This window comes from Apteryx mantelli, chromosome Z (genome assembly GCF_036417845.1).
Source record: "Apteryx mantelli isolate bAptMan1 chromosome Z, bAptMan1.hap1, whole genome shotgun sequence".
Classification (NCBI taxonomy): domain Eukaryota; kingdom Metazoa; phylum Chordata; class Aves; order Apterygiformes; family Apterygidae; genus Apteryx; species Apteryx mantelli.
In genome coordinates this window covers 87,846,115-87,863,899 of record NC_090020.1, presented here as the reverse complement: position 1 = coordinate 87,863,899, position 17,785 = coordinate 87,846,115, and the positions used below count along the sequence as shown (strand labels likewise).

Below are 17,785 nucleotides of genomic sequence, written 5' to 3'. Positions count from 1 at the left end.
GGAGTCACCGAAGGCAAAGAGGAACATGGAAACAGCCTCCTTTCAGACAGGCTTGGATGCTATTTTGCTTGTAGTTGTCATGAAAAAATTAGAGATGACACTCAGGAGTCTGGTATTTTCAGCTTTTCGAAAAAGTGTTTAGAAACAGAATAAAATAATTTGCACAACTGAGAGTTTCAGAGATAAGCGCTGCAATTTGAAGGGACACAGAAACCTCTGAAAACATACTGTCATTTATTGTATCATATCAGCATCCTGAAAATTACAGATTTTTACTCGGGATGATCCTTCTCCATTTAGACAAAATGAGTCCGTTTTCCCTTCCAGTCCTGCTCTTTTCCCTCAGTGCAGCACAGAACTCCAGTCTGTTTAATTCCCGCTCCTCAGCTAAGGAGAGCATCCGAGCGTTCCCACTGGCACAGCGTGAAGGACAGGACGACTGCGGCCCGTCTCGTCAGCAGCTAAGCCAGGCCCAGCTGAGGATCCCCAGAGACAGGGTCCAGCCTGGGGAGCGGTGGGCTGGTGTGTCCCCCCAGGGCCGCCCTCCCGCCTCCCCTTGACCTCAATCCTGCCTGTAACACCCACTCCGTGAATCCTGCCTGTAATACCAGCTCCCTGGCACCTTTTCCTTCCATTCCAGATGTTTGGGTCAATACAACCTTCAGCTTTTCTGAAGTTCCTAATCCTGGCTCACCTTGATAACCGCCTCCTGGCTCCAACCCTGGTTCTAGGTGGGCACAACATTTTTAACACCAGCAGGAGCTCCAATGCAGACAAGGCCACAGGAAGCAAAAACAGAACAGAGGGAGGGAACTGAAATCTAAGTCTGTTATTCAGTCCTTCATTTCTCCTGTTGCGTTCTCTTTGCTTGACAGTGAGTATTTTGGCCTCGCTCCTGTAAACACTCATGCACCTGAGTGGCCTTACATACACAAATCGCTAAGTATTCGCTAGGAACAGCAACAGAGGGCCTGGTTCAAACTGAACCAACCCAAAGAGTCTCACTGCCTGCACTGAACTTTGGATCCAAACCCAGTGTGATGTTATAGGCAAGTATAAAGTCTGAACTGAAGGTGGATAGCTCATCCTAAATGACAAAACTGCTTGCTTTTTTGCTTTACTCTAGCCTGCAGCACCAGAATGTACGAATGTGGACTCCTCAAACTCCACCATTGCAAAACACAGGTGCCACTGAATATGTTCTTGTTGTGAAACAAACTGAATTGTTTCTGTAAAATTCAGATAGCAGCATCTTTATGCAGACATAGAACCACAGAAGACTTACTGTACAAAGTTCTCTGTTAAGCAACGCTCTTCTTGGTAGCATCTCAAAAAGTGTATGTTTATTGTATCAGGCTGTAAAAACTTGTCCACGATGAATATCAGCTACTTAGGCATCTATCTTCAAATACTTAAGTTGGGAGTCAAGGAAAGTGTAAGGAAAGGCTCCTCCTGGAGATTTAGATCAGGATTCTAAATTAAGTACTTCAAATTGTGCTCTGGAGGAGCCTGTTCCTCACCCTTCTCCAGAAGAACAGTAGGGAGGCAATTCTTCTACCTTAGGAACCCTTCGGTTAAATGTCTGATGTAAATGGTACAAACACACCTCAAAATCTGATATATACTCCACTTTTCCATGCTTCACTTTCTTCTTCCTAACCAATTTCCAATACCTAATACCTTTGTATGGCAAGCTTTCTATTCCTCTGCCCTACTTCTGAAAATTATTTTTGCTTCTTACCTGTATGAGAGGTAATACACAACTGTGCAATTTTTTTTCAGTTCTGAGGAGTTTTGTTTGAAAAATAAAACCAAATAATAAACTCATGTACTATATTGCTAAAATTGGCTATTCCTGACATTTAAGGCACCACAATGCTATCTTGATTCTCTATTTTCCAGCTTCTTTACGGAAAAATTCTTGCCACTGTTTTTTACTTTGCTGTCTATGCTATTCTTCTCCAAGAGCAGCAGACTCATGCTGAAATCACAAACTCATCTTAAAAAGCATAGAAACAGTTTGCTCTGTAACATAATTGATGTTGTACTTTTAAAAGCACATATGTTTTGTTAAATGTGTGGTATTTTGAAGTGTTTTCTAATTATCTTTAGAAAAACTTTCATATTCATTAGAGGAGAATAAAATTTGCTGAAAAGTTTTGACAAAAATCTGTTCACAGTTCCTGTCTACAATCATCAGGAATTTGTTAAAAGATTTTACATTGAACCAAAAAGATTACTCATGCAGTTTCTGGCATTCATTTACCTAGTCTTACATTTTAACACCAGGTATCCCAGAAAAATGAATGGTTTTTATGTTCACAATGAACTTATGGAGCTGCTAATGGCCGCTGCTCAAAGATGTAGAAATTTGGGAAACAATACGAACGTTTAAAGTTTTGCTAATAACACTGCATACGCCGTTTTATCCTTTGTTCGTTTTTGAAGAGCTACAGTTGTTTCAGACGTATCAGAATTCTCTAGGTGCCTCCTCACTAAAAGACCAAATTTTACCAGTGACCAATTAAAAAAAGAGCATTCACAAGGCTCAGAGGCCATTATCATTACACGTCTTATCTCCATCAATCTACTTCCACCTGTGAGGAGAGACGAGAAGGCTGGATACCTATCAGGATAATTTTCTAAATGATGAAAAAGGGAAGAAGATCGATTCACTTATGAGGTTATATTTCCTACTGTTCTTTTCCTTTTGAAGCCAAATTTAACAAGTCAACGTTGTAGCTCACTTCCCTGCAAGCGGAAACAGAGGAAAATTGTTCAGTTCCACTACTGCTCACCTGGAGTCTTTTAAAAAAATTTCACTTACTTGGAAAAGCTAAGAGTTGCAGCAAGGACATCAAGCTGTCTTTGCTGACTTGAGAATACAGCATTCTCATGTTTTACTTTCAATTAATTTTAAGAAAGTTATCTCAAATATAGCTTATTTAAATAAAATTTAAACTTGTTCAACTAAGCTGACTTGTTGACAGAACCTGCAAGCATAAGAATTAGAACAAGGAACTGACCTCAGAATGAGTCTCTATTTGAAAATGAGATTCTGTTTGGCACTCATTGGGCCAGTAAAACAAGATTTGATTCCCTGAATCAAATAGTTAATGAATTTTCAAGAGACAAGGAACCAAGGAAGGCACAAAGGAAGAAAAAGAACCTGGATCAGATTAGATGACTCAGAAGAAATGCTGGAACATCTTTCCCTCTTTCTCCCTTGAAGAAATTTTTGTACCGGATGAACAAGCCTATAATTAACTGAGAATGTGTGGATTTTCTCACTATGTAGAAAATGACAAAAACTAAGCAGCATAAAAGAGAAAGATGAAATAGATATGAGAAAAGAGAAGAATAATGATGGAATTTATAGGAACATCTGCAAATACACAACTAAATTGGAAAAGAAAATTACTTCATATTTCAGGTTTAATTCACTTTTCTGTAATTTAATATTAGTCATTTACCTTTCCATGTTCTTTCCTCATATGGGAGATGTAAACGTCCCTCTGAGTGAAGAGTCTATCGCACTCCCAGCACGTCCAGCCAGGATTACTAACTTTTTTAGGCTCTGCTTTCTTTATTGGAGAAGGCGATTTCTTCTCTAACTTTTCTGTTCCGTTGACAGATTTTGTGTCCTCTTTGTTGTGACTGGCTGAGTTCTGAGTTGTAGGTTTAGTACTGAGAGGCAAATTTATCCCCAGGTTTGGCGGCCCCTCAACACTTTTCAAAGTTCCATGCATAGACTACAATAAAAAATAAATGTAAAAAAATTAACACAGATGTATACCGTTGTATTGACAAAATGCACACCTGCACTTCAAAATGCAAATTCAGACCTCTGAACCCAAAGCTTTCATTTACTTCTTATACTACAATTCAGGATCGCATTCTTAATTTAAAGAAATGATTAAATAAAAGCAAGCTCTAACATCAACAGAAACTAGCAACAACAGTAACAGACACCAGACATAGCTAAAGAGCAATTTTCTTCAGTGGTTTGATATTTTTACAAAAAATGAGACTGTTTATGTGATGTTTAAATGCCTGTTTAATAGGGAGGAAGAAAAAAGGCTAAAGAAGTCCTTTATGTTAAGTTTAATTTCTCACTTTACTTGCCTAATTTAGTTAATTGAGCATCCTCATTTCAAACTATGCTCTCAGAGATTTCCAGAAAGCAGGGTTTTTTTTTTTTACTCACAAACTTTGACTTGACACATTGGGAAATAAGACAAGACAAGGCAACTCTGAAAAGATGAGGCAACTATCTTTATCAGGATATATCAGTATTTTATGTCAAGCCTGGGTTAAGCCCTACCTTACTGCACACAGGGTATGAATGAACATTGCTAACACAGTCCTCAGGATCAAGGGCCGGCAGGGCGGACGGGATCCCTGAGACAGGACAGCTACAAGGTGGCTAGCAAGCCGTTCTCAAGCACCCTGCAGCTGTTAGCTAGTGATCCGTCCTCACCGTTTTACTTCTAGAATTTAAGATTAGGTAAAGAACCAGTCAGAAGGGAAGAACTCTTCCGCCTCCTTCCCTCCAGTTTCTGAAAGCAGGATCACATGGCACTGAGCTTACAAAAGAGATGACTGATTCAGGTAGAGCCGGGCTTCAGCTGGGCTTCTGAGATTCATTTATGAACGCAGACACAACAGTAGTAAGTCGGTACGATTCTGGGCCAACATAGGTGACTGAAGCCCCAAAAACTTAACATATTGTTGAATACAGGTTCGCTATCAGGAAGGTCTCTTCCATGTCCCAAAGACTTGCCCATTGCAGTGGCAGCATTTCCTCTACTGCCCTTTAGTAGAGTTCTCCTGGATGGCGTGTCCAGGCATCCCGAACGTAGTTATTCTTCCTACAAGCCACCTCAGACACCAGAAACATTCAATACATTCCTAATTCAGAGAATATAAGAATACTGTAAAGTCCTTTAAACATAATCCTTGAAACTTAGTTTCTTATTTCAACAAAAAACATTGAAAGATAACATATTACCCGTGGAACTGGGAGTGTTACGTCTACAGTCCAGACCTTCACCGCACATTCTAACTAGCTGTCAGCCACTCTCTCGTAGCTAGCCATTAGAGGAAAACGAGACATCTATTTTGCCAAAAAGATACACTCCCATCTGCAGGAATTATTCTAGGTTATTTCTGTAGCTTTAAATAACCTCCTCCTGAGCGTCTCTCTATCCTTTTCTGCTCTACTTTCATCCAGGTCTTTCCCTGCCCTGTTGGCTCGTGTCTAGCCGTATCAAACACGTACTCTTCCCGCAGCCGGGCTGAGCTCTGCCCTCACCAGCATTCTTCTCCCTGCGTCCTCTTCCGCTCTTACCTGCACCCTGTTACCGTTGTTTGCTCCCCTCCTGCCCAGTCCAGCTCAGTTTGTCCCTACGCCTATACACACCCCCTAAACGTAAGACGCTAGCATTCCTGAACAAAAGCAGCAATACCGAGTATGTATTCTGATTCTCTAATTTTGTCCTCACAAATGTCTGAATCATTTGCAGTGAAACATGCTAGAAAGAATACTGGGCAGAAGTACAAATACTGCCATGGAAAACTACAGCCAACACAGTTAAAATGTACCCAAGTTGCAAGTAACTGAGAACAATATTGTCATGGAAGATGCAGACAAACCCTAACTTGCGTAAGCATAGCTCCTAGCGCTACCCACAGTCAGGTCACGCTCCTAAGAACATTTGTCTTCTGGTCTTAATGAAATAAGTATCTACAGATATAACAACGTTACAATAACATCTGAATAAAAAAAAAACTAATTACATGAATAAGGCATACATTGCAATATATGGAATTTGCCTAATTAGTTAAAAAAAGAAGCAATTACAAGTAGATCAAAGGAAACTGAAAATAGGACTTTGCATTGCTGTATGAGAGGACCAGCTAAGGTATCTAGCATAAATTTAAGAAGATTCTTAAAGTAAATAGGAACTAGTTCAAAAACAAAGAAAATACCTGGCCCTTGCATTTCTGAACACCTTTCGTCTGCCCCCCCCCCCCCACTTCATCTAGTCTTTAAAATCTGCCATTTTTCCAGGACTTCTGATCTTGTTTTCAATGTAACCTCAAAAATCACCAAAGTTGCAAGTGCCACAGTTGAGGCTAAAATGCAAAACGCTGGTTTTAGCAACAAGAAAAGGTGTCTGATTTTCTAATATGTTGTGTATTTTACTGAGTCTTTTATGCCACTGCAAGAGAATCCAACTCAATTGAGTGCTACCATTCTGCATTATCATACTTTGCAATGGTGTAAATAACTTCAACTGTTACCCAGTGTCTTTTGATCAAGCTAGTAAGGTATAAGAAATTTCAGCACTGCTAACAGATTTGATGTTTTTAAAACAAGGTAACAGAGTATATTTAAAAATATATAGCTAACAAATTATAGCCAGGGGATTGACGATTCTTAATAACATAATTTGCAAGGATGGCAGAAAATGTTCTCCAGTAAATCGATTCATTCAGTTACAAGGATATTTATGAGATAATCCATTAAGTTTTTTTCCAAAGCGTGCATGTGTTCGTGTGCGTGCACACACATACAAATATATTTAAGAAGCATACTTGTTCCCACCATGGAGTTCTGAAAATCAAAGGCTTGATTTCTGTAATGTACACAGCATCATCAACTCCTAACAACTGGAATAACAGTACTAAGAATACTGTAACTAAGGCTCAGTACTTACTAGGACTGGACTAACTCACCTCACTACACCCAATATTATTTTTGATAAAATGACATATTGAAAGCAATGCACTGAGATATTACTACTGTATCAAAATCAATATTCATATAGAAAAACTTCTGTGCCTTTTTACAGTATTTTCTGAAAGCATACGATACATGACAAACAGTATCTAAGAATGATACAAGAAAATGCCTACAAACCTTTATATGATCCATCATAAGCTGCTTCTGTGCATATAGAAGGGAACAGTCTGGACACTTGAAAACAGACACCTTCTGGTTTTCAATGTGCTGATCAAAGTGGCGATAGAGTAAAGGTTGTAGAGTAAACACAGTGTCACACATAGAGCATTTATATATTATTCTAAAAACAGAAGTACAATAAATAATGTCAGTCGTGTTAATGATCTATTTGAAAGAATCATGTTAACTTTTTTCTCAGCAGAAATAAGATGTGACACGTTTAAGCAACCATTTCAGATTGTCTGAAAAACAGTTAAAATGAAACTAAATCAAAACATCCTCAAATTTCAAAATAAAGGAACAATCAAAAACCAGAACAAAATCATTAAACAGTGCAAACAAGAAGCCAGAAACCACCAGTATATGCCAGTTACATACACAAAGCCAACAACTGCTTAAGTTGCTGTGAAAGTGGAACATTTGGACAAACAATATAACTGTTTCAGGTGGCAAGGGCAGTATTTTGAAGGAGTTATTGATTTGATCATAATCAGTAACATACTTCAAGCTGAATTTATTTTCGGCAATACACATGGTTTTGAATTTCCTGAACGCCAAGTCTCAACTCTCTCTCTTAGCATCTGAAGCCGGAACTTCACCGGATGATAATTCCCTATTTCACAGTCGCAATCCTTTAAGAATCGGTCCATGTCTATCAGAGCAATGTAGAGGCACCACCAAACCCACAATTTCCTCTCTCAGAGCTTATACAGCTTTTGAAATTACCTACCTAAATCTCCCATTCTGATGGACAATATTCTAATAAAAATTGTAATAAAATGTATTTATGTTTTAGTAGCTGAGTAACTGGTGAAGCAAAGTGCTTTAGAAACAAATATGCTAATTAACAAAGAACTAGGTAAGTACTGGACACTAACAGCATAGTCCCTGCAAGTGAAAATGATACCAAATTTCTGTATCATAAAATCATAAGTAAGTTATTAAACAATCTGAAAATAGTTGTAATTTTAGCAGATCTTTGTCAAGTGTCTGACCAATAGATAAAAAACAGATTACAAGCAGAAAATTAGTCCTCTCACCTAAATGCCATAACAGCTACTATGTAACAATAGTTTGAAACTTACTTCATTTTTCTGAAGATTTTATAATGAAAAGTCGGTTTAAATTGTTCTAGGTAATAATTTACTCGATATTTTGCTTGTTGATTTTGCTTATCCGTACATTTGATTCTGTTAAGAATTACTTCACTGCCAATTAAAAGCAAGTATCAAGATTAGCCATTCAAACTGTAACTCTTTTATGTATTTGCTTGTAAACGGTAAATGACTGATTTTATTCTTTCAGAAACATCACAATTTTTTTTATAACTTGGAAAATGAGAGAAAGGAAATGACACAGGAAAGAGAAGTAAGAGAGAACATTGCCACAGATCATCAGACGAGAGGTAAGTCTAACCCAAGAGCCACCAGCTCAGGTAGTACTTCAGATAAAACGTAAGAAACCCAACTACAGGTGCTTCCTCCGCGGAAGCATTCCTCCTAATCCCATCAATTAGGTTGATCTCTGTCCTGAAGAATGCCTCGGTATTAAAAAAAAAAATAAAAAAATCCTGCTTTGTTACAATACTGAACTTTCTCATTCTTCACCTAAGTACTCGAAATCCTCTCTATATCCCTCTAACCAGTTGTCTTCTAGGGCATGTTGTTCGAAAGAGCTCTGCAGACCACTGGGCCCTGGGCTTTGGGGTAACAAGGGGAACAGGGACGTTGCCTCAAGTTCCAGGCCGTTCAGCGTTTTCAAACATTTCAAATAATGGAAAACAGCACATTTACTCACATTAACCGTCAAAAATACTATTTTTGTGGTGTACGAAGCGTTCCTGTTACTCTGGTTACGTTTTCCTCTCCCTGCTTCCGACATGCGCTAGGGGCAATCCCTCACTTCCGCAGCATCCTCCTGCAGCTCGTGCAGCCCCGCAACACTTTGCTCACGCACGGCTTCTCAAACGTTACTCAGAGCAAAGATTTCAGCCCATCAACGTTATTACTGATGCACGTTCCCCTAGAACCCAAACTCCTTGGGTCACCGCCCGGGCTGAGCACAGACGGACATGGAGAGCGCGTCTCCTCCAGGCACAGCGCTACCTCCGGCACGCTCTGCGGGAAGCGCTGCTTAAGCTCTAGGGGATAGAAAGAGCCAAAACACTCACTTTGCAATGGATCATTTCCCTTGGCCACCCAGCGCAACCACACACGCTCCACCAGCACCCTGGGCCCCCCTCAGCAAAGCAGCTGAAGGCAACTTAAAGCAGTGATTTTACTCACAGCTTTCTTCACTCCATCCAAGACAAGACAGGATTCCCTCTGAAAAGTACTCGATACAGTTCTGCAGCTAATCTGTAATGTCCCAAACTCATGAAAAACTGGAGGACTTTATTTCCACAGAGAGCTGCTATTAACTGCAAATATTCCCAAATTCTGCAGTACCAGATATTTTTATTTTGTGACTTAACTCTTGTCTCTCAGAATACTGTCTTACATCTCCATGACCAACTTTGTCCAAAAGTCGGGAAGTGGCAAAATTGATTAAAACTAACCAGTAAACTGGCACAAGACGATGTATCAAGACCTTGTCCTTGACAGGGTGATTTTCACCCTTCGGGTTCATTACTTGCACACCACCGGTAACAACCAGTATTCCAGACTTCTGGTACCTCTTGCTAAGCACCAGATCGCACGGCAAGGCTCTAAAAACAGATGAGCAAAACTACATCACTCCAAGTCAGCAAGCTCTAAAAAAAGACTGGCAGAATTCCAAATAATTCTTGGATTCTTTGATATATTTGATTGTTTATATTTTTATTAGAATCATATCTTGAAAATAAATTAGACTCATGAGAAATTAGAAAACCTGTTTTATCATCTGTGGTGGAACTAGACCGTGATCTCAGTTGGAACTATTTCAGGTCTGTAGTATATACATTTATTGTCACAGGCTTACATAATTTATCGAATAAACTATGGCATATTATTTGCCTCAGCTTCTTCTCATCGTATCTAAAGTAAATCAGTCCCTAAATGATCACATTGATCCCTGGCTAATGCAGCACTCATTATTGATAACAGCTGCCGTTGGTTCAATGCGCCGCTCAAGCGAGGCAGTCAGTGCCGCTGCGATCGCAGGACCCGGGCAACGAGGCTCCGCTCGCTAGCTGCTCGCTCCCCCTCCACAGCACGCGCCAGGACAGCCATGTACGTTCCCCTTTTCACTTTTCAAAAATAGGGTTAATATACATTTACATATTATCTTAGAATAAATACACACATACTGCAGAGGGAGATACTTTCATATAACATTAAAGATGTTAAATGTTTTAAAGGCTTCTTCATTAGAGCATGGTACTTCTCCTCCCTATAATTTATTTCTCTAAAGAAATGGTACCTGTGGGATAATATACTGTGCACCAACAGTACAGCATAATCTGACTTCATAAACAAGAATTTCTCCAATATCCAAAAAAAGATCAGCCATGAAAAATATCTTAAAGTTGTTCCTAAGAACTTGCACTATTTACTTAAAAAAAAAAAAAAAAAAAAAAAAAAAAAAAAAGTAAGCTCTGGTTTCCCATTAAAGCATTTTACGTATGCTACAGGAGAGAGCTTAAAGAGTTGAAAGAGAAGACAGTCATCCATTTCCATATATTAAAACAACCTAATTTCATCCCATAGAGATTCACTGCTCATAACTTCATTTTTTGTAAGGCTAATTGTTTACTATATCTATTTTGATAAACAACCATTTGTAATATAACTATAAATCATACTATTCCAGTAAATGCCAGGGGCACACAGCCATGTACCAGCGAGCCTAATTCTTGTAAACAAAAATTGTATGAACGAGTAAACAGACCCTCAGGATTGGGCTGGCCCCAGCCCATTTATATGACAGAACTAATAAATCTTCCCCAGCTACCTTGATTTGCCCCTTGCACTGACACCTTACGTCCTGAGGCATCGCTGTGGCTTCCAGAAGATTATCTAGGTTACCAGGTTCTGGCTACCAGGTCCCATAGGCAGGGAGGAGTTGAAAAGCATTTGCTCATGGGGGTAAGCTTTAAAATTCATGTTTAAAAATGTGGCTTTAAACCTTCCTTTTTTACACCAAATGTGTATAAATCTCGAAGGCTTCACATTTTCAGCCATAAAAGGCTACTGTACACTTCTTGGATTTGCTTTAAAATTTTTACTTCAGAAAAATAACCATTCAGCTGAACTTATATAGTCATATCTGCAGTGTAATATATTTGCTTCTTTTCAATTATGAATTTGTTAACCTTTTAAAACATATGTTAGCCACATGCAACACGAAAGACAGGTAATACGATACAGACAAATCAGTAGTGGCAGATTCTTCAAATGTGAAAATAGTTCTCCAAATACAAATACAGAACACTACAGCAGATAAACCAGAATTTGAGATATGTCACAAACACTTGATGTCACTCAATCAATATAGTTTAGAGATATCCTCAGAAACCAACCGACACAAATAACATAAAATCATTTCCTTTTTAAGTTGCTACTGAGCAGCACAAATACATTTAGTTAATCCTGAGGAAAACCTCAGGTCCTGATACCTTGAAATATTAAATGGTGAAACAGCAGTCAGCGCAAGCATCCTGAGCGCTGGCAGTGACGCTGTGCTACCTACAGGCGCTTGGGAAAGGGAAGCAAGTAACTCCAAATAATGTGTAGACTGGGAAAAACATACTAGTCATTCTGCAAGAATTTAAGAGAGCATCTTGGTTAAAATGCTGAATTTGAAGAAAACCATCATGTCTTAAGAACAGCACTCAACTGCAAATTCTGTCTATAATTTACTACAATACAGTAATATTTCTTAAAATCTTTAGTCTTTTTATAAACAAATTTCCAGAAGTTCATGAAATAATGTAATTATAAGCACACCTATATGAAAAGGAAACTAATGCAAAATATTTAATACACAAAGTTGACCAGAAACTGTTCAAAAGATCCAAACACAAGTCAAGAAATCTTTTGCACTTCTCCTATGTGAAGTATCTTACACAACTGACTATTTTAATGTTTTGTTTTTTATCTGATGAAAATTGTGGAAACCTGAAACACATTTTAGATTAAATGTTGGTATTTCTGAGCCTACTATTGAAGATACCATCCTGAATTAAAAGAAGGTACCATTTGTCACCACTGAAAATGTTAATTTAGTATCAGAAACAGTAAGTTTGTTGCTATTTTGCTTTGATGCAGGTTTAAACATCCTAAAGAATGAAACTCCTGTTAATATGTTAGAAGAAACAGTGTTAAGCCAACTCTTTGTGAAATCTGATCTTACAATACATGGTTACCTTGTGTCTCTCGCCTGCCTCTCACTTTTTGGTAAAACGTACTAGCGTGTTCTGTGCACTTTGGAGAAACAAAATGAAGCTGAGTATTTGAGTATTTACTCCCAGTGCTGCATTCTCCAGCAGAGGAGAGATAAGACAGAAGAAAAAGGGCCTGGATTAGAAGGCAATGCGCTATAACTGATGAGATTTGAAGCCCGGTTTTCAGATGTATTTGCACCTGCAGCTCCCACTGACTCCAGCTGAGAATCTGGGCACTCAGCATTTTTTTTAAACTCAGACCCTGAAGCTGAATTCCTAATTGCCATATGACTCTTTTACCTTCTTCAGTAAATTATTTACTGTGTTTATGCTTAAAGTCCTAATTGCAGAGTGGAAACAGTTAAGCCTTAACCCAGGCTGGAAGAGGTTTAATGGCAGGCACCTCACTTAATAACATACTAAAATTGTCTCTTCAAGTCATGAGAGTCTTGGGGAAGCAAAAACCTGGTCACCAGTCCCAAAACTTGTGGCTATCATTGAAGAAAAAAATAGCAGACAGAGGGAGAAGAACAGGTCCTGCAGGAAAGAAAACCACTGACAAGAAAGCAGCTACCTAACCCAAAGAAGGCTGCACGCAGGCAGAGCGCCCAACTCTGGAGAATCGCCTGAGGTCAGCCTGCAGAAAACACCCAGTACTTCTACAACCATCCACCACAAGCAAATACCCTAACGCCCGTGCACGGAAGGTACCGAAAGAACCACATTTTTGGTACTCACCTAAGCAACTCTCTGTAAGTATGTAATAGAGGAAATCATTCTTTCCTGCCTTTTCAACCAGATGTTATGAAAATCTCTACCTAAGTGCTGAGGAGTCTTAGCAGCTCCTTTTGGAATCACTTTATCTTAATTCACAGTAAAATGCAGCTGAGATAATTAGATTAAAAATAACAATGAGCAACACAGACCAGCAGCTTGCCTGAAATGTTTTTGTAATTACTGTTTTACTGTCTTGTAGTGCTGTGTTTAAAGAACTGTTATCACTATGTTCACGGAAACCTAACCTTTGCCAAATAAATTGCCAGCTAAAAACTCATGAATATACAACAGGTACCTCCACACATTACCAACAGGATGACAGCATGCACAGTATGTGACTTTCATGATCATAAATACAGGAGAGAATGCAATTTTACAAGTTATGAAAAGGCGGGCAAGTGCAGTAAAAGATTAATTTTGCTTACTTTGGTTCGCCTATCTTGATACCCGGGTGTTGTGTATAGGCGTGGGAATGTGTGCTGGGAGCAGATTTAAATGCCATGGGACAGATAGGACACTTGTAAAAGACTTCACAGTGAGAACCTTGAATATGAGACTTGAGAGCCGCCACATCGGAGTACACGACATTGCAATGTACGCAGCTGCAAAAAGAGCGGAAAAGAGTCAGGTCAGCCTAGCAAAACACAGTATTAAAAGAAATGGAATCAGCACTGATTTTCAAGCAAGTGGAAGAGGTAAACCTATATATACAAATAGTGATAAAAACTATTTGAAAAAGTGATAAAACAACACTATTCTGTCAATTTTAAAGTACAGACAACGCAGTAAGAATCAATCACAGATTTGTATATCAAAAAGGAGGAGAAAAGAAGTTACCCGAAGATGATTTGAAATTTGAAGAGTACATTTCTATAGCATTACAACAAACAGATTAAAGGGTCAACAGAGGAATATTGTATTGATTTTAAAAGAACGCTTAAATCCTCTGCAGATTTGTAAAGAGATTTTACAAAATGCATTTTCATCACATGCAATGGATTGAGTAAAGTACACCATAGCAATTTAGAAACTACCACCAAAATGGAAAACCCGTAAGCAAAACATTCCTACCATTTCCCTTGCTTAGGTTTTATGAAAAGATACCGATAATGATTTTATGCACAAGTGATCAAATCAATGCTTGGATTAAAAAAAAAACAGTAAATTTTAATTCAGGACAACTAAACTGGAGCGCTACAATCACATCAATATATCATACTGGATTTCTGAAAATATTTTTCAAAAACATACTTCTGCAATGTCGAAAATTTGTGACCTTTCCGCATCTATTCTAAAATAAAACAATTAAAAATTGAATTAATATTAGAACGTAGTAATTTCTATACACAATGGTCCCTTTTATGCCACCCATCTCCAGTGCTACATGCCACCAAAAAAGTCCAAAAATACACTGCAATACATTGCAATAAGCAATTACAAAATAATCTGTCAAATGAAAAAAATTCTTATTGAGCAATATTTTTCAGTAAGGGATTTACAGTTTAAAAGGCTTCTACCATTTTTGGCTTATATCATGGTAGTATTCTTGTTGTCATATAAACATCAAGTAATTTTTGATATTCTGTTTTAATGCCTTAATAATGGCAATAAAGCATGAAACCCAATTATATACTGCATACTTGAATCCTGTTTTCCTTTGTACAATGTATCACCTTTGATGTTTGTGAAATGTCATCCTCTTTTTTAAGCACTTAATTTACATTCTTAATACCATTATTTTATATGTACCTACACCCACACCCACACAACTACCTTGTGTCCACTTACCAGTACATCCTCTAAGGTAAATGGTTCTCACCTTTTTCAGATCTGTTAAAAATTTCTCTGCTTATACAGAGATGAATGTTTCTTTGTAGTGGTACAAAGCACGATCCTCTCGTTACGGTGAATCTTTATCAGTTCTACGCCTAATGTTCCACCTCAGGAGAGCTGGTTCTATCATCATCTCTCTCTCCCTTCCCCCAGAGTCCAAATCCCATCTGGATTTTATTCTCTAGTGACATTAAATAATAAATGATCCTCAGCATCCACCATTGTGTATTAACACAGCTCTTAATGCCCACGCCTTCCTTTCTCGGACTGTTACAGCAGCTTTCTTGCTCCCAACTTGCAAGGATGCAGCTAAACTTAAGGTGGAATTTTTCAGCTGATTTAGTTCAAATAACTAGCTCGAACCACTGAAATCAAACTGGCCTCACACAGGTCCTTTGGAAAGGCAAGAAGGGTTAAGCTTTTTCTCAAAAGTATGCTCCACAGTGGTAAGAAAATGAGGAGGAGTCCAGGAAGTAAGAAAATAATTTTTCCAGATATTGCTTTTCTTTGCCTGTGCATTTCTGGTTTAGTTTCACCACATAAAGAAATTTTGACTTAGTGTGACATGAGATTTTTTTTAATAAATCTTGAAATTTTAGTAACACTATCATGATTCACAGTGCAAGGTTTACGAGTCTTTTGGTGTTACTGGTACAGGCCACAAGTCCCTGAAGAAGGTACTAGGTCCAAACCCAAGAGATGACACAAACTAGAGGGAAGGCGTGGTGGAACGGAGGTAACAGACACACAGGAAATTTAGGGCAATAAAGATTATTGCTTGAGAAAAGAACAAACAGAAGAATCCAAAGAAAACTGAAAGAGCTCAGAGTTGAATCCATGGCCTGATGCAATCTGAAAACAGATTGCCGGAGCAGCTGGCTTGGTGCAGTGAAGATGGTTTCTTCCCTTAGCAGAAGATTTCACATCCATCCTAGTAAACAAACTGCAGCTCCTTGAGGGGAAAAAAGTTGCCTACTGGTAGGATTTTAAATCACTCTGCTCCAGTCAGATAAGATGAAATGGGAGTGTTTGAGGAGCGCTGAGCGAAGCCCAGCTGTACAGGTTGCTCTTTTGGAGTTTTGCTGTGCTGCCATTCAGTGCCAGTAAAATTCTAAGATAAAACAGTCTTTCAAGCCTTCCAAAACTTAAAATGTCCATGAAATGCCTCCTACCCCCATTTTCGCAGGAAGCAGCCATTGGGGGAAATGCAAGAATAAAAGAGGAACTGATGAGTAACAATGAAGAACCAAAACAGCAGGAGGTTTGAATGAGAAAGGACAACGGTCAAGTGGTGTAAAGCTGAGGAATCTCGACTTCCAACAAGAAGAAGAGAGCAAAAAGATTTGCTTTAGCAATGCTAATAGAAGGTGCAATATACCCATCAGGATCTTGATAGTAAGTTCTAGCAATGCATATTGAAAATGACTGTTCTAGTAGAAAGAACAGCCTAAAATTCAATGGACAAAAAAAGTTTTTAAGAACCTAAAATTAGGACAATACATCTGAATTTTCTAGCTTAGAAACTGTTAAGTCCTGAATCTGACATTTTATGGCTGAGTGCGATTAGCTAATATTCTGATTCAGTAACTCACAAAAGCAGATGCCCAAAACAAAGCTGAATTCTAATGCAGTATTTATTCCAAAATTTGTAGTACTAATAGCACTGTTGCCATGACAACTTTAAACCAATGAAGCTGTATTCTACAAACAATGCTTATGAAAATGGGAAATTACTTTTGAAAGCATAAATTATATATAAATTGACAACGAAAGTAATCATTATACTGACCGAAAACCAACTCTTCGTGTATAATGCAGGCAGTTCTTAGTGACATGAGTCTGGAAGTGGACAGATCTGCAGATTGCTCCACATTCAGGACACGTGTATGGAGATTTATGCTGATGAATTCTCTGGTGTGATGCAAAACTGCACTGGTTAGGAAGCAGCATCTGGCAGATATTGCATGTCTTCTAAACGATAAACCAAAATAGATGAAACAAAAGGTTTGGTTCAGCTACATATAATTTCTTGTGTCAAGCACTGTAATATATTAAATAAAAGGTTAAATGTTATGCCTGTGACGTGAACCAAAAGAAGTAGACAAATTCTAAATGCAGGCTCTACTGACAAATCTTGCAGGACAGAGGTGGTATATCAGACATAATGGCGTTCTAGGCCCAGTTCCGATACAACGAAGCTCTTTCATGAACACTGGCCGTGAAAGATGCCATATGGTTAATATAAATTCTATTTAGGCCCCCCCATAAGATTACCTTAATAGTGTAAAATCCTACGTATAACCTGCAAATGGTTTTAACCATATGGTTTTAACTCGGTGCACCACAAGAAAAAAAAAAGAGCAAACCCACCAAGTATACTATATTTACTTTCTTTGATCCTTGCCCCTGAGGAATTCTAATGATAATATCCATAAAACCAGTGAACTAGAATATTATCAGGCAGAAAGTGCATAGATAATATATTTCTCAGGCAAGAATACATCAAAACATTGTACATTTAAATAAAAATCATAGATACGTAAAAAAATTACAAAATTTTTCTTTGAAAGTGCATAAGTTATTTCCTAAACTATTCTTTTCTAGTATTTTGTTACACAAAAATAAAAAAAAAACTTCTACAACATGTTGATCATTTGCCAAATCAGACACATGGAAATTCTTAGGGTGCTTTGTGCCATTCCTGGGATGAAACGCAAATGATGCAACCCAGCTGTAAACACAGGCTTCAGTTCAGCGCACAGTTGCTTTCCATCACTGGAGGGCACAAAGAGATGAAGAGTACCTGTAGAACTGTTCCAGAAAATGTTTCATTTAGGGTAATG

The 17,785-nt window shown here is 38.3% G+C and overlaps 1 protein-coding gene across 1 annotated transcript in view; it reads right to left on the bottom strand.

The window, feature by feature from the left end:
- The window catches only part of ZNF532 (zinc finger protein 532), a 54,156-nt gene that overhangs the window by 11,902 nt on the left and 24,469 nt on the right, over positions 1-17,785 (bottom strand). Inside the window, exons 4-7 of the mRNA XM_067315897.1 lie at positions 16,732-16,913; positions 13,535-13,711; positions 6,926-7,088; positions 3,474-3,752 (exon numbers count right to left, since the gene is read on the bottom strand). Of these exons, the coding sequence (XP_067171998.1) occupies positions 3,474-3,752; positions 6,926-7,088; positions 13,535-13,711; positions 16,732-16,913 (801 nt within the window). The remainder of the gene's footprint in view (positions 1-3,473; positions 3,753-6,925; positions 7,089-13,534; positions 13,712-16,731; positions 16,914-17,785) is intronic.